Raw genomic sequence first — 18691 nt, 5'->3', positions numbered from 1 at the left:
CTTTCTGGACTCAATAACTGGATCTACACACAAACCTTGATGTATGTGAAGAGGCGGACAGAGCTCAGCAGCACCAAGACTTTGTGACGCCTTAATTGTTCATAGAGGCGGGGACCCTTCATTCATAGAATTATGTGGTAGCCACCCAGTGACTTGTGCTTTGATGCCTCAAAACAGGCGCGCACTGTGGATTGCTGCCTTTGCGGAAGCGTTTTGATCTGGAAAGAGAAGCAAAAACTTCCATTCGATTTTGGCCCGTATCCTTCATGTGTTAAACTCATATTTTTATAAGTAAACAAAAACCATGCTAAATATTACTTTACTGTCAACCTCACCTGCTCCTCAAGAGCTCCTTTCTTGATGGTAATATTTTCTTCTTGAAGCTGTTTCAGACAGTCAAGTAATGAGGGAACTTTCCTGCTTCTCTGTCTGTCTCCGCACAACTTGCCCGAGTCGTTTGCCAGAAATGCTGACTGAATGCATTGGTTTCTTTTTGGATGAAGCAAGTGAGTCAGGAGAAAGTTTCTGCCTTGTTTACATGACAAGCAGCGTAATCCATCCGTGATTGGAATACAGTCCAACCTCGTTATAACGAAGTAGCATCGGGCGCGCAAATTCGTTCGTTATATGCAATATTCGTTATAAAAGTACTCAGAAAAATTTGTACAAACACAACGGCAACTGGGCCCGTGCAAAAAGTGCTCGAACATGCATAATGCTAAGATATAAAAACGGACTGTGGGGGAATTCGAATCCCGTAATAAACATATAAATCCTTACCTGTCACCTAGGGTAGGATTAAAAAAGTTGAATTGGCACAATATGAATTGAATTTACAACCAAGGAACCATGTTGCCAGAGTCCGCAATTGAATTTATTTGAAAAAAGACGTTAATTTCGATTGGTGGACTTTCACGGCATTGAGTAGTATGAACTTCTCGACAGTGTCCATGCAGGCGAGAGCCTTCTCCACTTCAGTGGTTTTTGCCGTGGGGAGCTTCTCCAAGTAGCTTCGCAGCTTTTCACCATGTCCGCGGCATCCGCAGTACTTGCGCGAGGTTCTTCAATGTCGTCGTCGCTCTCACCTTCGCTGTCAGTGCCGCTATTCTCTCCGGGCAACACAACACGGTCCACGATTTCTTGGTCCGTTAGCTCGGGCGCCACGGCCAAGTTGTCGTCGGCGGAGACGAAGTCTTCGAATGTGATACTATCCGGCAACGTCAACCGATCCCACGGTGTCTCGTCAAGTTGCGCCACTGGGTCTTCAGGATGTACTTCGTCGGAGGACAGAACGAAGCCGGCATCTACGAAACAGTTCCTTATCGTTGACCGTCTCACGTCATTCCAAGATCCATACAGCATTGTCAACGTTGTCTTCATGTTGATGGCTGTGGGTTGGCGCCGGTCCATGTCGAACACAAGCTGCGTCACCAAACGCTTCCGATACGAGCACTTCAAAGAACGGATGATGCCCTTATCCAAGGGCTGGAGAGCCGATGTTGTGTTGGGTGGCAGAAACATTAGGCGGACTGCCTTCAGTGGGCAAGACATCTTGTGCGCCGAACAATTGTCCAACAGAAGAAGGACCTTCCTATGCTGCTCCTCCATGTCCTCATCGAAAGCCTTCAGCCAGTCCTCGAAGAGCTTCGTCGTCATCCACGCATTTTTGTTTGACCAGTAATCAACCTGCAGATTTCGAACACCCCGTAGGCACCTAGGGCGAGCAGACTTTCCGATGACGGTCAACCGCCTCTTGTCGGAGCCATCCATGTTGACCGCAACGACAGCAGTTACCCGGTCTTTGTGCTTCTTCCCTCCTTGGCAGGTTTCGTTTTTCACAGCCAATGACCGCTCAGGCAACAACTTGTAGAAAACTCCAGTCTCGTCGACGTTGTATACGTTACGTTCTTCGTATTCTTGGAGTAGAGGTCGGAAGTTTTCGAGCCATTTCTCGCAGGAGTCCAAGTTAACAGCGGATCCTTCGCCAGACAGGGTGTGGCAGACGATCTCGTGCCGGTTCTTAAAGCGCTGAAGCCAACTGCTACTTGCCCTGAAGTCACGATGCCCCAAGTGGCACGCTAAACTGACGGCTTTCGTTTGCAGAAGAGCACCAGACAGACACCGGCAAGTTTCGCGCTCTCACGTCCTTGAACCAGGAGAACAAAGCCTCTTCCACATCAGGGTAATGAGAAGGCCTGTCACGCTTTCTGTCGCCTTTCAGAGTGCTGTTGGCGTAGGTCTCTTCAATCTTCTTCCTCCAACTTAAGAGAGTAGACAATGTGCTGGGTGGGATCTCGAAGTCCTCCGCAACATCTTTCTTCTTGCGGCCGCTGTCAACTGCTCTTAAAATTTTAACTTTCGTCTCGAGAGACAGAGCTTTGCGCTTCAACGTTGCCATTTTCTGCTCCCAGATTGACTGACTGCCGTCGCTGTCGCTTTGGCACTCTAAATTTTAGTGTTTGATGACGCTTATAGGTGGCGCCGCTGGTGCGCCATCTTTTAGGGTTTATGCACCCGCTTCATAGATGGCGCCAGTCACCTCCCAAAGTGCTCGTTCGAGCGTTGGCAACGTTCGGTATCTTGAAAATCGGCACTGAATTTAGGTACATTGCCTTTTTACATGGTAATTTATAGATTTTATTTTTTTTTGTTTTGGTATTGCACATATTTCGAGCCGTGCGCGGCCGAAAATAATTTTGCTATAGCCGATACCGCGTAGGATTCCGTGGTTTCGTTTTAAAGGTCGAACTTCCATTGAAATAAAGCATAACCAACCAAAATTTATATTTACTTCGCTATATCCGATAATTCGGTATATCAGTGTTTTTAATAACGAGGTTGGACTGCAGACCAAAAAAACTTTTTCACGGAAAAGTTCTTTATTATATTAGTAGAAGCGGTCGGTTCATATAAATAAAAGCCCGGACAAGAGCCAACTTTAACTTTTATCAGTTTTGGATAGCTTTGTACATTACAAAGTACTGGTTCTTGACAGAATATTTCTTAAAACTACTCAGTAGCAAATGTCACATACCTAGCAGTACTGACCCATTGCAGTGGCCTGAGAAGAACTGTCTACATGTGATGCCTTTGAACTTCCACAGATCTAGAAGTTTGAACTCGGTGGTGCATCCAATGCCAACACACAGTGATGTGTCTTCTGTGTGCATGAGGACCGCCTGAGCCTCTTCCTTTAACGCAACATCTTTTAGCTTGTGCAAGTGTCCGGACAAAAAATCCTGCACCTGACAAACGGTCTGGTTCGCTCGTGTTCGAAGACAACGATCTTGCTTAGCTCCATGGAAGACGTCTTCGACTCGTCAAACACAGTTTGGTATGTCACAATCGTGCCATTCTCAAATGTCTGTCTGTATCAATCATGTGAAGGACACTGTAAGTCATGAACAAAAGAACCACTCGCAGGCACTGCAAGTACTTCAAGATGCGAGTGTGCAGGAGTGTCAGCTGTTCCCAATTCCTCAGGTGCTCCATGAAGGGGGGGTGTACGAGCCCCATCCCGTGTTTCAGTTTCAGTGCAAGGAGCTTTATTTTTTTAATTACAGTTCGCCTTTGCTGGCACGGCACTCACTGATGCAGTGGCTCATCGTTTTCTTTTTTCAGGGAATGGCTTGCTTATATCAGGGGTGGAACGGCCGCACCATTTGCGCCATTTTGTGCCAGACGCATTTGTCTGCGCCATGTTGCAGGAACTGCGCCACAGCCAATACCTCGCGCCATTGTGCTCGCAAATCACAAAACATGCGCCAAAACAAATTGCATTTTGTCTTGGTTTCTGTTTTTATCGACTCGATAAAAACAGAAGCGGACGAAAGCCAGAAGCGGACGAAAAAACTCGGGGGTTGGATTCCTAGTGGTACACCACCTGCGAGTAGATTGTTATCCTTCAACCATAAGCGGTTAAAGGGGCCCTCCGGAGCTTTCTGCGATCGTCTGTTTATGTTGTTATATTGCGTAGTATGTGCAAGTTAATATGTATACAAAGTTTCAGATTACAAAACCCTTTATTAAGCAGATGGCAGAAGAAATATAGCGGGACTATTTTCTCTTGGAAGACAATCCCCCATTCCCTGCCCATCGCTAAAACTTGACCAATGGAAATGCTGCATCTCGCGGTGAATACGAACGTTATTATTGCAACACTTTTTAAGCTCGTTGTAAATTAGATTTTGAGAAAAACGTAAACTGATTGTGGTGCGGGAAACATAGTCCGCAATTATCGCTCCAAAACCAGCGAACTATGTTTTCTCCCCGCAAGCTTGTTGCTAGGGGGTGATGCGTCGGCGCGTCGGTTCGTCTGCAGGCGTGCGTTTGCGGGACAGGTGTTCCTTCTTCTCGTGGATCCCGACTCCGAAGCCAGCTTTGCGATCTTTCCACGTCAACGAGTCAAACTTTTCCTTGTCATCTGTGGAATGCGATTGCGTATGCAGTAGCAGCGCGACGGCGCGGTGCGACGAACGACGACTGCCGAGCACAAAGTCCGGGCTCCTTGACGACGGTCCGCGCGTGTTCGAGAGATTCCTCCGCGGGTCGGTGGTCGGCCGCGTTGGTGACGCGCAGTGACGCCGGAATCCTTCGCTTGCTGTTGGCTGACGCGTAAAGAGATGCCCCTCCCGTTTTCCGGGGTCATCTCAGAAAGGGGGGTGTGCCGGGGACTTTGATAGCAATTTTAATAGGGAAATCCGCCGCGCATGACCGTAATTATATGATTTTTAGGATCCTTAGGGACTGTAGATTGAGTTACCGCCATAAATAGACCATCGCAGAACGCTCCGGAGGGCCCCTTTAAGCAAGTCGGCCGAGGTGAGGTCGAGTAGTTAATCGTCAGATTGCCTGAGGCTCTGCGGCCCAGGATCCGGACGTCAGCCAGTTGAAAACAAATGAGCAAAAATTCCTTTTAATACTTCATTGTTAGAAGTTGGAACCGCATTCCCGCAAGATAAATCGTGATTTGATGGAACTGAAACGCGGTCCGATCCGAAACCTTGCCAGCCAGCAGCTCTCGGGCGAGCGGTAGATCTGCTCGGCATACTTTAACCTTGCTCCTGCTTATCGCTTCGAATACAATGACTCCTTTGATCGTAGTCTGCTGCTTCGATATTGAGTTGCACAATAGGATAAACTCAAAATTTGTTGCAATATTGAGTTGCGCAATAGGATAATCTTGGAATTTGTTGCCCTGTTCCTTCGCGCAACTGCAAGTCCGTTCCTTACGCACGTCACAAGGTTCGCACATATAATTACTGTCGAGCACTTGTGGGTTGCGTGATAAGCAGTGATGGTTTCCATTCTGAGCAGCTGAAAGCCACTCAGAAAATGTCAAGGACACTATCTTCAGAAACATATGGTACTTGCTTCTTGATTCTCCTTAAGGCTCACAAATTTTCAAGTTTTTGCATCTGTTCCACTGTTATCCCACCTACCTAGGTCCCTAACCACTCATGTTCATCTGTGTTGCTAAGCATTATTGAAATTGCTCCCGTGCTTGTCTAAGACAAGCTGAAGTGCAATGAAAACTGATCTGAGCTGCTCCTAGCCTGCTCCAGAATGTAGTTTTAGCTGCTCCCAATCTGCTCCAAAACAGCTGTTTCAGCCGCTCCCGTGTTGGCTCCCAAGTACATTTCATGAGTTCCACCCCTGTTATATACTTGGGAAGGTTCGGGAAAACCGTTAGAAAAGCGTCTTCCATCAGGGTGGGGACATTTCGCGGCACCAAGACTTTTTGGCCATTCACCTGGTGCCTAAATGCACGGACAATGAACCTGAAATGTGAAAATAAGCCGCACTTTTAGTTGCCTGAAGATATTAAAAGTTCAACAAATGTTTCCATCTGAATGCTACTATTGAAAATATGTATTTTGATATGGATGATGCTCTGAGAGAAACTAAAAGTAAGAGTCCAGAAGTTTTTGCCTAGAGTTGTGATATTTTATTTTGTTGTCTTATTTCTGAGCAGTTACAAAATGGGCTGCAAGCAGGTGGTAAATTTGGGAGTTTGCATAATAAACCAACAAATGTAATCTTGCACGTCCGAGCAATAGTCTGAAGTTTAATTTGACCTCGTGCTGATCTTTTGACGTATAACTAAAATCTCGGCTACATCAACGGCCGAGGTGTCCATTGTACTACGGGCACCTTGGGTGTAGGAACAAATGGTCCCCGAACTAATGGTCCCAAGTCCAAGGTAGGAAAGAATAGTCCCATAAGAAGATTGTTTTAAAATTAAGATATACCATGCAATATACTTCATCCGTTGTGCAATCAGTGATTTCCTGATGGAATGAAGGATTTTGTTTATATTTTGAAGCCGTTTACTTCGAAGAAAGGGGTCAGGTTTTGAACTTAATTTAATTCAAACTTGTCAGAATATTTTTAAAATGAATACTGTCCAAAAGTTATCTTCATAATGTTCATTTAGTGGCCTTAAGCGATATTATAGGAGTTATTGCTATTTTCATATAGGGGCGTTAGGATATTTAAGATATCAGTAGGCTCTTTTGAAACGAAAAATGAGTACCCTCAGTTGAAGCCATGAAACTTTAATTACTTCCCTCTCGTCATGACGCGTGGTGGTAGCACACATAACGAGCGGAGCTTGATGCCTTTATAAAAGCATTAGGTTTCCATGCACACTTGGTGTTCCTTCATGTCTCTCTAATGCTGCGGAGCTAACGGCTGTGTGTTATTGCGCCAAGAAGTTTAGTTTTTTTTGGTTTCGGCTTCAGTTTGTGTTTTGGCGTTTAGGTTTAGGGCACTGAATTGCGATCACAGAGCAGGCAGGTATTTCCGCATAACTTTCCCTATATTTCACCTGCACATTTTTTGCACATTAGGTGTTCCTTTATGTCTCTCTAACCAAATCAGCAACTGCACTACCTGGGCTAAAATGTATTTCACGACAAGATGTTCAGAATTGATACAACTTATCGATAAGACATATATGGACGTCCACAACATCTTACACCTGGTGTTCAAAACCGAGCAGTGCGGGGTCGGTGAGTAGGCTAAGCATCGTTGTTTGCGGATGGCTCTCCTCATACTGTCTTCACTTTTTATCATGGTCCTTTCTTCGTCCTGAAGATCTTGCATCGCCTGTGTGACGACAGTTGCAGGCTTCTCATTTAACATTAAGGCCACCTCCTTCATAACAATACAAGCCTTCAAGACGTTAGTAGCACTGTCACTGGGAGGGTGGTCGTGCTCAGAATTTACTATAACGTCTTCAGAGTTCTCACTCGGGATGATCGATCCCTTGCAACCTTGACCACGCTTGGAGCATCGCCAATGGACGCTTGTCGTTATGTCCTTGTGACACGTATGCATGAAGCCCCCAAAACAGTTTTCGTCTGCCCTTGTTGGACTTGGTCATTTCCATCCTGAAAAATAAATGTAATTAAACTAAGACCTCTCTGGGAGATGTGTTGTCTTACAATATGCAAATATGTCGACCTCTGGATACTTAATTCATTTGATTATGGAATGACTACATTAATATGGTTCATAGACAAAAGTATATAAAATGTATGAATATGAGTGGCTGGTGCACAGGGACGATATCGGGTGGCTCCTTTTTTATTTTCATGTTCTATGGCGAAATCTCAGCGTATAAAGCACTAAACTGACTGAGAGATATATCTTTCAATGGGCAAATACACAGCGAACTAATCTTTAACATTTCGAAACGGTCTTTGTCCTCTGTATACTTTTTACTTTCAGATTGTTGGATTTCCAACCCACTTTAATACAACCAATTAAATTTATAAAGCTGTAATCACAACGCTTAGTAAAATGTTTGTTAATACCGCTATCTAATACAATGTATAAAAAATCACTTAGCTTAAAGGAACTGTGCAACAATTTCAGGGCTTTGCTTAACTGATTGTGGAAGTTGATGCCTGACACTTCTGAAGTGAACTACAGAAAACAGATTTTGCCTGGATACCCTAGTTTTTATTTGAAAAAAATGAAAAAGATTCGGGTTTTTAGCGCCTCTGAACTCGTACGTCGTCTTCCAGGTCACGTGCGCAGTGACGTTGATGGGGTAGGCGCGGGGTTCTGGTAACGTTCTCTCTTTAGAGCCATCAGTGAGCAGCGAAAACTCATCCACTCGCGACCGCGTGACCACGTGCTGGCGGGCACCGCGCGAACAATATGGTGAAAGGAGGAAAGTCTCATCCGGGTCCGGCCATGCCCATCCGGGCCTGTCCCCCTCCCCCTTTAACTTCTAGCGGCTGTTCTCGGCAGCAGATAGAGCTGACAGCTTTGTGGACCTAGGATAGATGGCGCCACTAAAACACCGTATAATATAAGTTTTGTCGATGATACCAGGTTTTTGACGCATCTATATTTATGTTGGAATGACAAGATTTATAGAAAAGTTTTATCGAGCAGGTATTTGCACAACTTGCTATCTTTCTACAAGAATCCCCATTGACATCATGCCGCGTGTTTCTTGTGGCCACCGCTCACGGCTGCAGGTCGGGGAATCTTCTAAGTTTTGCCTCGCTGTTACGCGGTGGAATCGCAACATTTCGATGAAAGGAGGTGTGCTTTTTGTCATTTGTGACAAGGTGAAAATTATGAAAAGCAGAAGATGCCAATTCTTTCAACGTTAAAATCGTTGCACAGCTCCTTTAAGACGCGAGGCCGTAAGGAAACGCGGCAGATTCGGTAACTTCACGTGTCGTTCGCTAACTGAAGCTGACCTAAACCATGGGATAAATCATCAATACCAGTGTGGAGCTTATCTCACCGACAAGGTTCACTGCAGTATGTTACTCTGCGGCAAAGTCTAGGAAACAAAAAGGGCAAGTGTCCCCCTCACCCCTTCCACCCATGATCGGACATTAGAGACAAGGTTGCCATGCAACAATGGGACAAGTGTCGTGTGCCAGTTTGGCGTTTTCATAGTTTATTTGAGGGAAAGTGGAGGGTGCTTTTCAGAGTTCATTTTTTATCACTAATTCGGAATTATTTAAGCTATGAGCAGTATTTTTATATAGGCGAGCCTCATTCGGTTACTATCGTAGAAAGGCTACCTAACTTTTTTTATATGGGCTCAAAATATATTATTTTATGACGCTTGCAGAACAAGAGGTGAAATTAAAAAGGAATATCAGCGCACGGACACTTCTGATCTTCCCAGAAAAATATAAAAACCGGTCAAGTTTGTGCAACCGTCAGCCTCGAAGCTTAGAGCTTTCCGTATCAATTGGAAACCATAAAATATTTACCGGCGAGTGTTGTTAGATTTTATCGGGTTTATCCAAAAACGCAGAACTGGCAATATTTACCTGGGGCCATTTTTTCCTAGTTTGTACTTGGGACCATTAGTTCCGGGACCATTTCTTCCGGGACCATTTGTTCTGGGACCATTTGTTCTGGGACCATTCGTTCTGGGACCATTCGTTTTGGGACCATTCATTCCCTTTCCCGGGCACCTCGGCAACGATTTGAACCCGTTAAATGGAGTAGGAATCCATAGGCCGGAATAATGCCTTGAAACCCCCGAGGCGGCTGCTGAACTTCAAAAGTTCTAGCGCGGAGCACCATCTCCGGATGCTCGGTACACGCATTGAAATTTACCAATGCAGCAATATCCCTAGCAACACAGAGTTGGCCAATCATTGGCCAATGGCTGGCAGTGGTCCTTTGGCCAGTGGTTAGAGATAGGCCAATGACTGGTCTTTCTCTGGCCATTGAATGGCCACCCTTTGGACACTGGCCAAAAGACCATCGCCAGCCATTGGTTACTGCTTGGCGAAAATCTATGCTGCTTGGGATAATACCAGCTGCAAAAGACTTCATCCTAAGCTCTATCTCAATTAAGTTGGTACTGGCCTGCAGAAGGCCGACTACAACTGCAGCATGTTTGTATGCGAAGTAGCAGTCCACAAACTCGCTCGCATGCTGTTTACACGCAGAGGCGAACAACGGTTTTCGAGCAAACGGGCACACAAGGTCTTATTGACGATATAGATTATCTTAACCGAGTTCAGAAAAAGTAACCTGTTGTAAAAATGCCCTTAGCACACTGCAGAGTTTTCTTGGAAGACCTCATCTGCCCTGGGGATCGCTTGGGCCCACTTTTCGAACGTTGGAGCATATTTTGGTGCGTGAAAAAGGGATAACGTGACCCCACACGACTTGTAGCCTACGTCACATCCCGGCACAAACCACCATCTCTGTGTTTTATTTTTCTTCGTCGAAGACATGGCTTTTAAAGAAAACACTCAAAGCTCGAGCACATGGGGAGGGAACTTCAACACGTTGAGCTACGCCCCGCAGCTTAAGTGACTGACGACTGACGGCGCCCCTAGGGACTGCGCCGCATTTGCCCCTGGTGGCATCCACGCAAGTAGGGACCACGTCGTCCAAGGGGATCGAAAGCGCTGCACTTTTCACACCTACCCTTCTAGTACACCCTAAACACGTCAGTGAGACTTCAAGCTTCACGTGCTGCGTAGTCTTGGTTCACCTGCTTCACATTGACGCTGAAATGCTGGACGTTTTTTTTTATTCAATCTCGTCGACCCACGATGGTGCACAGGGTCGACGGCGCCAGGCCTAATTTCTTCGCTTAGTCCGCACGTTTTCTTTTCGGCTCCTCGTCCACTTTCCTTAAAACTTCCAGCTTCCCCCTGAAGGGCAACGCTTTCCTGTTGCGAGACATGTTGAATCATGTCCCAACTCCCCAACTCACTCACTGGGCAGACGGTAAACGTCCTTTCAAACATTGGTTAAAAGAAGAAGAAAAAGAAATGAACGGAGTTCCGATGTTTGATGGACAGTTCTGAGGCTATGGTGCCTGGAATGCACCTGCGACTGGTGCGTTTACCGCGTTCGAAAAAGTGGCCCCTCGATTGCTGCCTTGCGACGTCACCAAAGTGTCGTGCCGTCGCCGGTCGTCATCCTGAGGGTGTCCTAGCAGCAGTGTTGGATGTGGCAGACGCCTGTTCTGCCACAGGTCACTCTCCAGTGCGGCAGTCCACGGAAGCTTTGGCGGTCTGAAGTTAGGACACGGCAACGACGGCGACACTCGCGTTTGCTCGTGCTTTCCACCAGCGTTTCTACGACTAACCACTAGGATTGCAACATCCGACAGCATGACACTCCGGCTTCTGTTACGTCGTTTGTTGCCACTTGGGGGCCACTTTCGATGTATGGGCGCGATGCCAAACACACCAGTCGGAGACGCACCCCAGGCACCATACTGCCGGTTGCAGCGATCACGTGATCAACGTTGATACCAAACGTCACTTCTCATGTTCACTCGAGTGATTGATGGTTAACTATAGAGCCAGTTTACCACGTGACAACAAAACCAAAGCAGCAACCTTGGATGTAGGTGAATGCAAATTTCTCCAGCAAGTCTCAATGTGTGATGACACAGGTAGTGCAACAACGCTAGACGGGGGTATACCGTATAAACTCGTGTAAGGGCCGCACATTTTTTTTCATATTCAAGGGTTGATTTTCGCAATGCAACCCATACACGAATGAAGAAAAAAAATTTTACGCACATCGAAAAATGAATATACTAGCAGTTTGACGCACTTGTCTCAAGCACACTTTATTTGAGACTCAATCATTGTCACTCGTGCTGTCCTCGGTGCCGGTGTCTGACTGGTCAGGCTCTTCGGAGGCACGCTCCCACACGAGGTCGTCCTTTGTACCGTCCAGATTGTTCGCAGTGCCCGTCACTTTAAAGCTTTTGGACACGATGTCGAGGGAGACAGCATTCCTGGCGTCCAGGATACTCTTGGCAACAGTCGCCAGAGGTGCTCTTTTGAGCCGTCCAGTCGGCGTCTTTTCATGGTTTCCGCTGGCCATCCATTCTGTATAGCAACGGTGAAACTCCACCTTGAAGGGCCAATTTACGCTGACATCAAGCGGTGGCAGCATGCCAGTAAGTCCGCCCGGTATGACAGCCAAGTGCATGTGGGCTTCGCGCAGTTCCGCCCTCACTTTGGGAGTCAAATGTCCGCGGAAGCTGTCCAGCACAAGGAGGGACTTCTTCACCAGCATTCCACCAGGGCGGTTTTTCCAAACATTCTTGAGCCAGTCCACCACCAGTTCGTCGTTCATCCAGCCCTTTTCTTGAGCACGGACTATGACGCCGCTTGGAAACTCTTCGGCAGGGATGGTCTTCCTCTTGAAAATCGCGTAGGGCGGCAGCTTCCGTCCATCCGCAGTGATGCAAAGCATTACGGTGCAGCGCTGGCGTTCTGCTCTCGTCGTACGCACGAGCACGCTCTTTTGCCCTTTGGCGTTCGCAGTGCAGTTTTCCGGCGAGTCAAACCAAACGGGAGTCTGATCGGCATTGCCGATTTGGGACAGGATGTATCCGTGTTCCCTGCGCAGTTCAATGACATACTTCTGGAAGCTCAGCAGCTTTTCCCCGTACTCTGCGGGAAGCCGTTGGCACATGGTTGTTCTTCGACGAATTGAGAGATCTTTCCTCTTCATAAACCTCCGGATCCAACCGGCACTCGCTTTGAAGTCTGAAGGTATTTTTTTTCACACAAAGCCAGTGCCAGTGCCTTCATCCTTAACATGTCCGTCGACAGAGCGTATCCATTGTTGCGCACTTCCACCACGTAGTTAAATAATTCATTTTCCAACTTTGGATACTTGCAGGGTTTGCCGTGGAACGCGCGCCTAGTCTTGCTCGTGCTGGCCAAGGCGTCTTTCTGGTCACACCACCGTCGCACACACTTTTCATCAACTTTGAACTGACGACCAGCAGCACGTTTACCGTGGTCAAGGGTATACGCTACCACTTTCAGTTTAAAGCCAGCCGTATAACTGTGTTTACCCATTGCACTCCTGCTGTGGGGAGGGAACGTTGGAAAGAAAAACTGCGGAGCGTGGTTGCGCCGCGTGGTTCAGCAGCGTTCGAACTGCGAAACATCCGCCTCCCGTGTGTGTCTACTCGTGTTCGCTGTTTTGCTGTGGCCGCGTCGGCCGCATCGCGAGGAGGAGAGCAAAGGAATGTGGAAAGAGCGTAAGCAGAGAAAGAGCAGAGCAACAAGGCAGCAGCAAAGATAAGCGGAAAAGCGGAGCAAGCCGTGCTCGCCACGCCGCGGAGACAAACCTGACTGCCGTGGCGCGGCTAGCGAGCCTCAAAAGAAGGGGGGTGCGGCTCATACACGAATAATTTTTTTAATCTTTTTTTGCTAATATTTCGCTATAAACACAGTGGTGCGGCCCTTACACGGGTGTGGCCCTTGCACGCAATCATACAGTATTTTCGAACCTTCGAATGCTAGCGCCGTTGTGATCGCACGGCAAGCATGCAGAAAGAACAGCCAGAAAAATGACACGAAGGCACCTGCAACGGCTGTAGAAGCCGAGCGCTGCCCTAGACGACGCATAAAGTGTATATGCTACCTTCTCGAGATTGGCACTTTCGTTCGTATGATTCACCGCGGCCTGAGACAGCATTTATACTATCTTGAATTGTAACACTTTAGATCCACCGCGGCCTGAGACAGCATTTATACTATCTTGAATTGTAACACTTTTGTTCTAAGAGACTTCGGCCAGAGTCTCTGAAAAATTTGTGTCGTCCCTGAATTCAGTAAACCATGACCGTATTGTCGAAATTCTTTTGTATATACATGACTTGCACGTGACATTGTGGCACCATACCAGCCGTTCTTTTCTGTGAGCCTTGTTCTTCTGCACCATACTGCGGCTCTGAGTTGAAAGCCTTGGCAAGTGTGGAAGTTTTGATCATAGTTGCACAATGAATACATACGAAAAATGTGATCTAAAGATATATCTGATGAAACATGGTTAAAGGTGTGCACAAAGAGAGGACAAAGAAAAGAAACACATAGACAACAGACAAGCGCGCACTTACAACCCATGCTTTTGAAGGGAGAAAGAGACAAGTACAACCGGCAGAATCGGCTCGAGCTAAGGCCACACAGGAACAGGGGTACACGAGCTGAGGGGGGGGGGGGGGGAGGCACACGGATTCAGCCATGTGAAAAGGATTTTAGAGGAGCCATTACCTTCTCTGTTAAAGACGGAGAAGGAAATGTCCTCTCGAGCTTGTGTACCTCTGTTTCTGTGTGGCCTCAGCTAAAGCTGGTTCCGCTGTGAGTGAGGTCTTGAGGTTGGGCGTAGACCCTGAGCGGCTTTAAAGCGAAGTGGCGGTGCGGCTTAAAATAGAGGTAAATTTAATAAAAAAGAAACATAAAAGCTGCCACTAAGAGGCATACGATGCACGCCGCAACACTCAAGCTGACCGAAGGCAACGCACGAGTGGCTCGAGCCGCGGGTCCCTTGCTAGTGGCCAGGCTTGGACATTAGGATATAAGGTGTTGTCAGGCGATCTTAGCAGCGAACTTGCTCACACTGCCAGTTGAACCTCTTTTTTTCTTTCCTCCTTCCTTCAAATACAGGTGAGTGTGCACTTGTATGTTGTCTGCGTATTTCTCTTTTCTGTCGTTTTCTTTTTGTGCGCATCTTTAACCATGTTTAATCAGTACCAACTAACCCAACTCACCATGCCTATTACAATATACTGGACGAAATGCGTTATCAAAACTGGTGAGTGACTGGTGAATTCCAATCTTGAATTGCCCGAGGGAAAATTAATATATTTGAAAACATGTTTAACCCTTTGCCTACCGCAAAAATTAAAAAAAAAAAAAAAGATTTGAAAATATTGATTTTTTTATGTGCCCTATAAATTTAATATGCAATACGAATGCCAAAAATTTATTATGAACATACTGCTAGAGAAAAGGGGACTAAAATTTGGCTTCACTGCATTAACGCAGGGAGTTCACATTACCTTGCACATGGACGTTCAGGCCGGGCGTAGCAGTGCCGCAGACAGTTGACATCACCTTGTACGCAAAGTAAACGCAAAATGGGGAGGGGCTGGAGGAGGATTATTTTACGTTGATCCTAGTCCAATGCCGACATGCCGACACAATGTCCTCATCGGTATCGCAGTCGTCTGAGCTACAATCCAATAACTCGGTTGCATTGCTCTCGCTCTGATGAAAGATTTTTTTCATCTTCCGAACTTGAAGAGACGTCACAATATCTTTTTTTTCACCCCAATTTTGAGGCAAGATCATCAGTACGAATGCAGTGGTCAGAAGTTGACGCCACCATTTTTATATCTCCTGTTGCCTGCGTTGGAACAATTTTTTGCCAAATTCAGAGATCTGCCACATTTTTATTTTCTGTGAAGCGCCGTCTATTCACGGCAAAGCTAACTACAAACACGTGGACAATTGCCAGTTCTGACGAATGGTACTTACCTGAAGTTAGAGCGGGAATTATACAAAGCCTATGGAAGCACTTACTATCAAGTTCACAACTGCTTTCCCTTCTATACCGGAACTGACGTCAACGTTTCAAAGCTATTTTGAAAATAAAAAATAGGTGGCACCCTAGGCGCACCCCCTTAGGGACTTTGGGAAGTATTCTCCCCTTCCGTCTTTATCTTTCCGAGTTAATGGTTACAGCACAGCTTGCGGCTGCATTGAGATGGTGGGGCCCCCACAAGAAAGAGTATGGGCACTTGTGCACTCAGAACACTTTTATTTCCTGTTCTGGTGATGGCACCTGGTTGGAGCTCTCACGCTATGCGTTACCTCTGGTGCCATGTTGAACCACCTCGACCTGCGACAGGGAAGAGAATGTGATAATTTACCCCGAAAATGGGCAGGGATGTGATGGGAGTGTGAACTTGATAGTAAGTGCTTCCATAGGCTTCGTATAATTCCCGCTCTAACTTCAGGTAAGTACCATTCGTCAGAACTGGTAATTATACTTCAGCCTCTGTCGCACTTACTATCAAGTTCACAACTGCTTGTTCAAAGCTTTCGCACGTGTTCTCAGCACCTGGGTTCCAAAGTGAGCCCGGGTATCTGATTGCCGTCGGTAAAAGCGGTTAAATGTCGCCTCGGAGGACCAGTCAGCTGCTGCTAAGATGTCGGCAAGTGGTACTCCGACCTCCACAGCTTTGGAGGTGGCTGCTCCTCGCGTTGAGTGCGCTTTGAAAACCGACGTGTCGATGCCCGCAAGCGTTAGTGTGTGTTTTATCCAGTGAGTTACTGTGTCCCGTGCTGCTGGGCAAAAAGGCTTCTGCGTAGTGAGCAGAAGCTGCGTGTGGGCGCCTCGGAGTCCTGCGGTTCGTTCGAGGTACACCTGCAAGCATTCCACTGGACACAATTCCCGAACCTCTTCGAATGCTGGGAAGAAGAGGGTGGGAAGGGGTTTAGATGCCCCAGAAGTCTTTCTGAGGCCACTGAGCCCAAGCTCCCAACCCGCGGATTGTTTACAGATGTGGCATGTTTAAAGCAGGCACAAGTCTGACGTCCTGCCTGCTGAAGCAAGGGCTAATAGCATAGCTAGCTTGCTAGTGAGCATCTTGAGGCTAAGATCCTTGTTAGGACCCCACGACTGCAGGAGGGTTGTCACCGTTTCAACCCTCCAAGTTCTGGGGTATCGGGGTTTGGGGGGGTTAGAATTAAACGCTCCCTTCATAAGGCGCACAACTGATGGGAGTTCCCCTAGAGGGCAACCGTCAAAGTTATGCAAGATCTGAGACAAGGCGGAACGGTAACACCCTGTAGTGCGATACGCCAGGCCCTCCTTAAAGAGGCTAGCGAGGAAGTTGAGCACCTGTGTTAGAGTGGGAGAAAAGGGATCAACAGTCCTTGAATGGCACCAACGTTCCCACCTGCGCCAGCAAGAGGTGTAGGTGAGCTGTGTTCCCCGCCTCCATGATGCCTCAATGAGGTGTGCAGCCTGCTCCGAAAGTTGGCTATGTGTTTGCTGGAGTTCGTCAGTCTCCATGCTGCTAGTGTCAGGCTCCCCGTGCTGAGCATTGGATGTACCTGCCCGTCGTGGCTGCGCAGTAGGTCGTGTGATTGGAGAAGAAGACGCGGTTCCTCGTATGAGTGGGGCAGCAGCGAGGCATACCATGGCTGAGATGGCCAGACTGGAGCTACTAGAATGAGCAGACTGTTGGAGCTCTGCAACTTGGCAATGCATCTGCTCACAAGGCTGAACGGTGGGAAGGCATAGAGGCCCTGACCCGTCCAGTCCTGGCTGAGAGCATCCACTGCTGCCGCATGAGGATCCGGCTTCCAGCTGTAGTAGTGCCTCACCTGGTGGTTGGAGAAGTCTGCAAAAAGGTCCGTGTGCACGGGGCCCCACAGACAGTTGATCCTGCTGAATGTGAACGGGCACAGCTTCCAACTGCTGGCATCCATCACTCTCCTGGATGCTTGGTCTGCATCCGTCTTCATGTGCCCCGGAATATGTTGCGCCCTGACTGATATTCCCCTCGCCCAACACCACGACCATAGCTCATGGGCTATCCTGGTGAGTTGTGGAGAGCAAGTACTGCCCCTCCTGTTGATGGTCGCTACTGCTGCTGTGTTGTCTAGCTCGAGGAGGATGGAGCCCCGAGACACATTCTTTGCCAGCGCCTGAAGGGCCAGGAAGGCTGCCATCAGCTCCAGGACATTGATGTGCCAAGTGGATTGGAGTGGTGTCCAGTGATGCCCGATCGTCCACCCCTCCGAGCATGCTCCCCACCCCTTCAACGAGCTGCCCGACTGTATCGTCTGTACTACTGGGGGTGTCTTGATCTGGCTCCTTGGGGTCTTCCTCAGTGCTCGGATCCACCACGCTAAGTCCTGCCGTGTGTCCCTGGATAGTGTAAGAGTGGTCGTGTATGTACCTCTCTGTAGGGCCCGTCTCAAATCTGTTTGAAGGTTCCTGATATAAAAGGAACCCTCCGGCAGTATCATTAGGCATGCATTCAGTTGTCCCGCCAAGCTTGCGACCTGGCGGGCCGAGATCACCGGTTGCTCTAGCCTCTGCTGTAGGTGGTCTAACAGGTTGGCGAGTTTCTCTCCAGGGAGCTCGAGCGTCAATCGTCTCGAGTCTATCGATAGTCCCAGAAACAACAAGTCCTGGGCTGGTGTCAGTACTGACTTCTCCATGTTCACGGCAAAACCCAGGTTTTGTAGGAGGTTCACGATTAGATGTCCCTGGTTTGCGAGCAGGGAGGGGGATTGGTTCATGACAAGGATATCGTCCAAGAACATGACAATGCGAAGTCCCTTGGACCGGAGATAGGCCGCGACTGGTTTCAGAAGTTTTGTGAAAACTCTCGGTGCCGATCTGAGGCCAAATGGCAGCACGTTCCAACGGTAGACCCTGTCCCCCTCTCGAAAGCCGAGGCAGGGGCGGTCCTGGTGGCAGATTGGGACAGACAGGTATGCATCCTTCAGGTCGATACGTATCATGGAGTCGCCCTGCTGGATAAGTTCCCTCACAGACTGCCACCCCTCCATCTTGAAGTGGTTGTGTTGCACCGCCTCGTTTAGTTGTCGGAGATCTAGAATTGGGCGCACCTTGTTGTCCTTCTTTGGTACTATGAAGAAGGGGGAGAGGAACTTCACTTCGGACGGTGGTACCTGAGAGACCGCTCCCTTTCTGACCACACCGGACACTGCCTCCCGGACCTGATTTGACTGCCCTCGGGTCGGCACGTTGTGCAACCCTTGAATCGCTGGTACCTGTGCAAACTCCAGCTTGTACCCCTGTGTTGTCTGAAGGACCCAAGCATCGTGGGTGAATAACCTCCACGCTTCGCGGCAATATGCCAGTCGGCCCCGGGCGGCAA

The 18691-nt window shown here is 48.0% G+C and overlaps 1 protein-coding gene and 1 pseudogene across 1 annotated transcript; both read right to left on the bottom strand.

The window, feature by feature from the left end:
• Positions 1–396: 396 nt before the first annotated feature.
• On the bottom strand, positions 397–10232 carry LOC120848131 (annotated as a pseudogene).
• Positions 10233–16344: 6112 nt separating this feature from the next.
• LOC115318713 lies at positions 16345–16977 on the bottom strand. The gene has a single exon (XM_029978429.2). The coding sequence runs from the start codon at positions 16975–16977 to the stop codon at positions 16345–16347; it is 633 nt and encodes a 210-aa protein (XP_029834289.2).
• Between the last annotated feature and the right edge of the window lie 1714 nt (positions 16978–18691).

This window comes from Ixodes scapularis, unplaced genomic scaffold, assembly GCF_016920785.2.
Source record: "Ixodes scapularis isolate PalLabHiFi unplaced genomic scaffold, ASM1692078v2 PGA_scaffold12__126_contigs__length_90152505, whole genome shotgun sequence".
Lineage (NCBI taxonomy): Eukaryota > Metazoa > Arthropoda > Arachnida > Ixodida > Ixodidae > Ixodes > Ixodes scapularis.
Note: the sequence above shows the minus strand (reverse complement) of the source record. Positions and strands in the feature narration are given on the sequence as shown.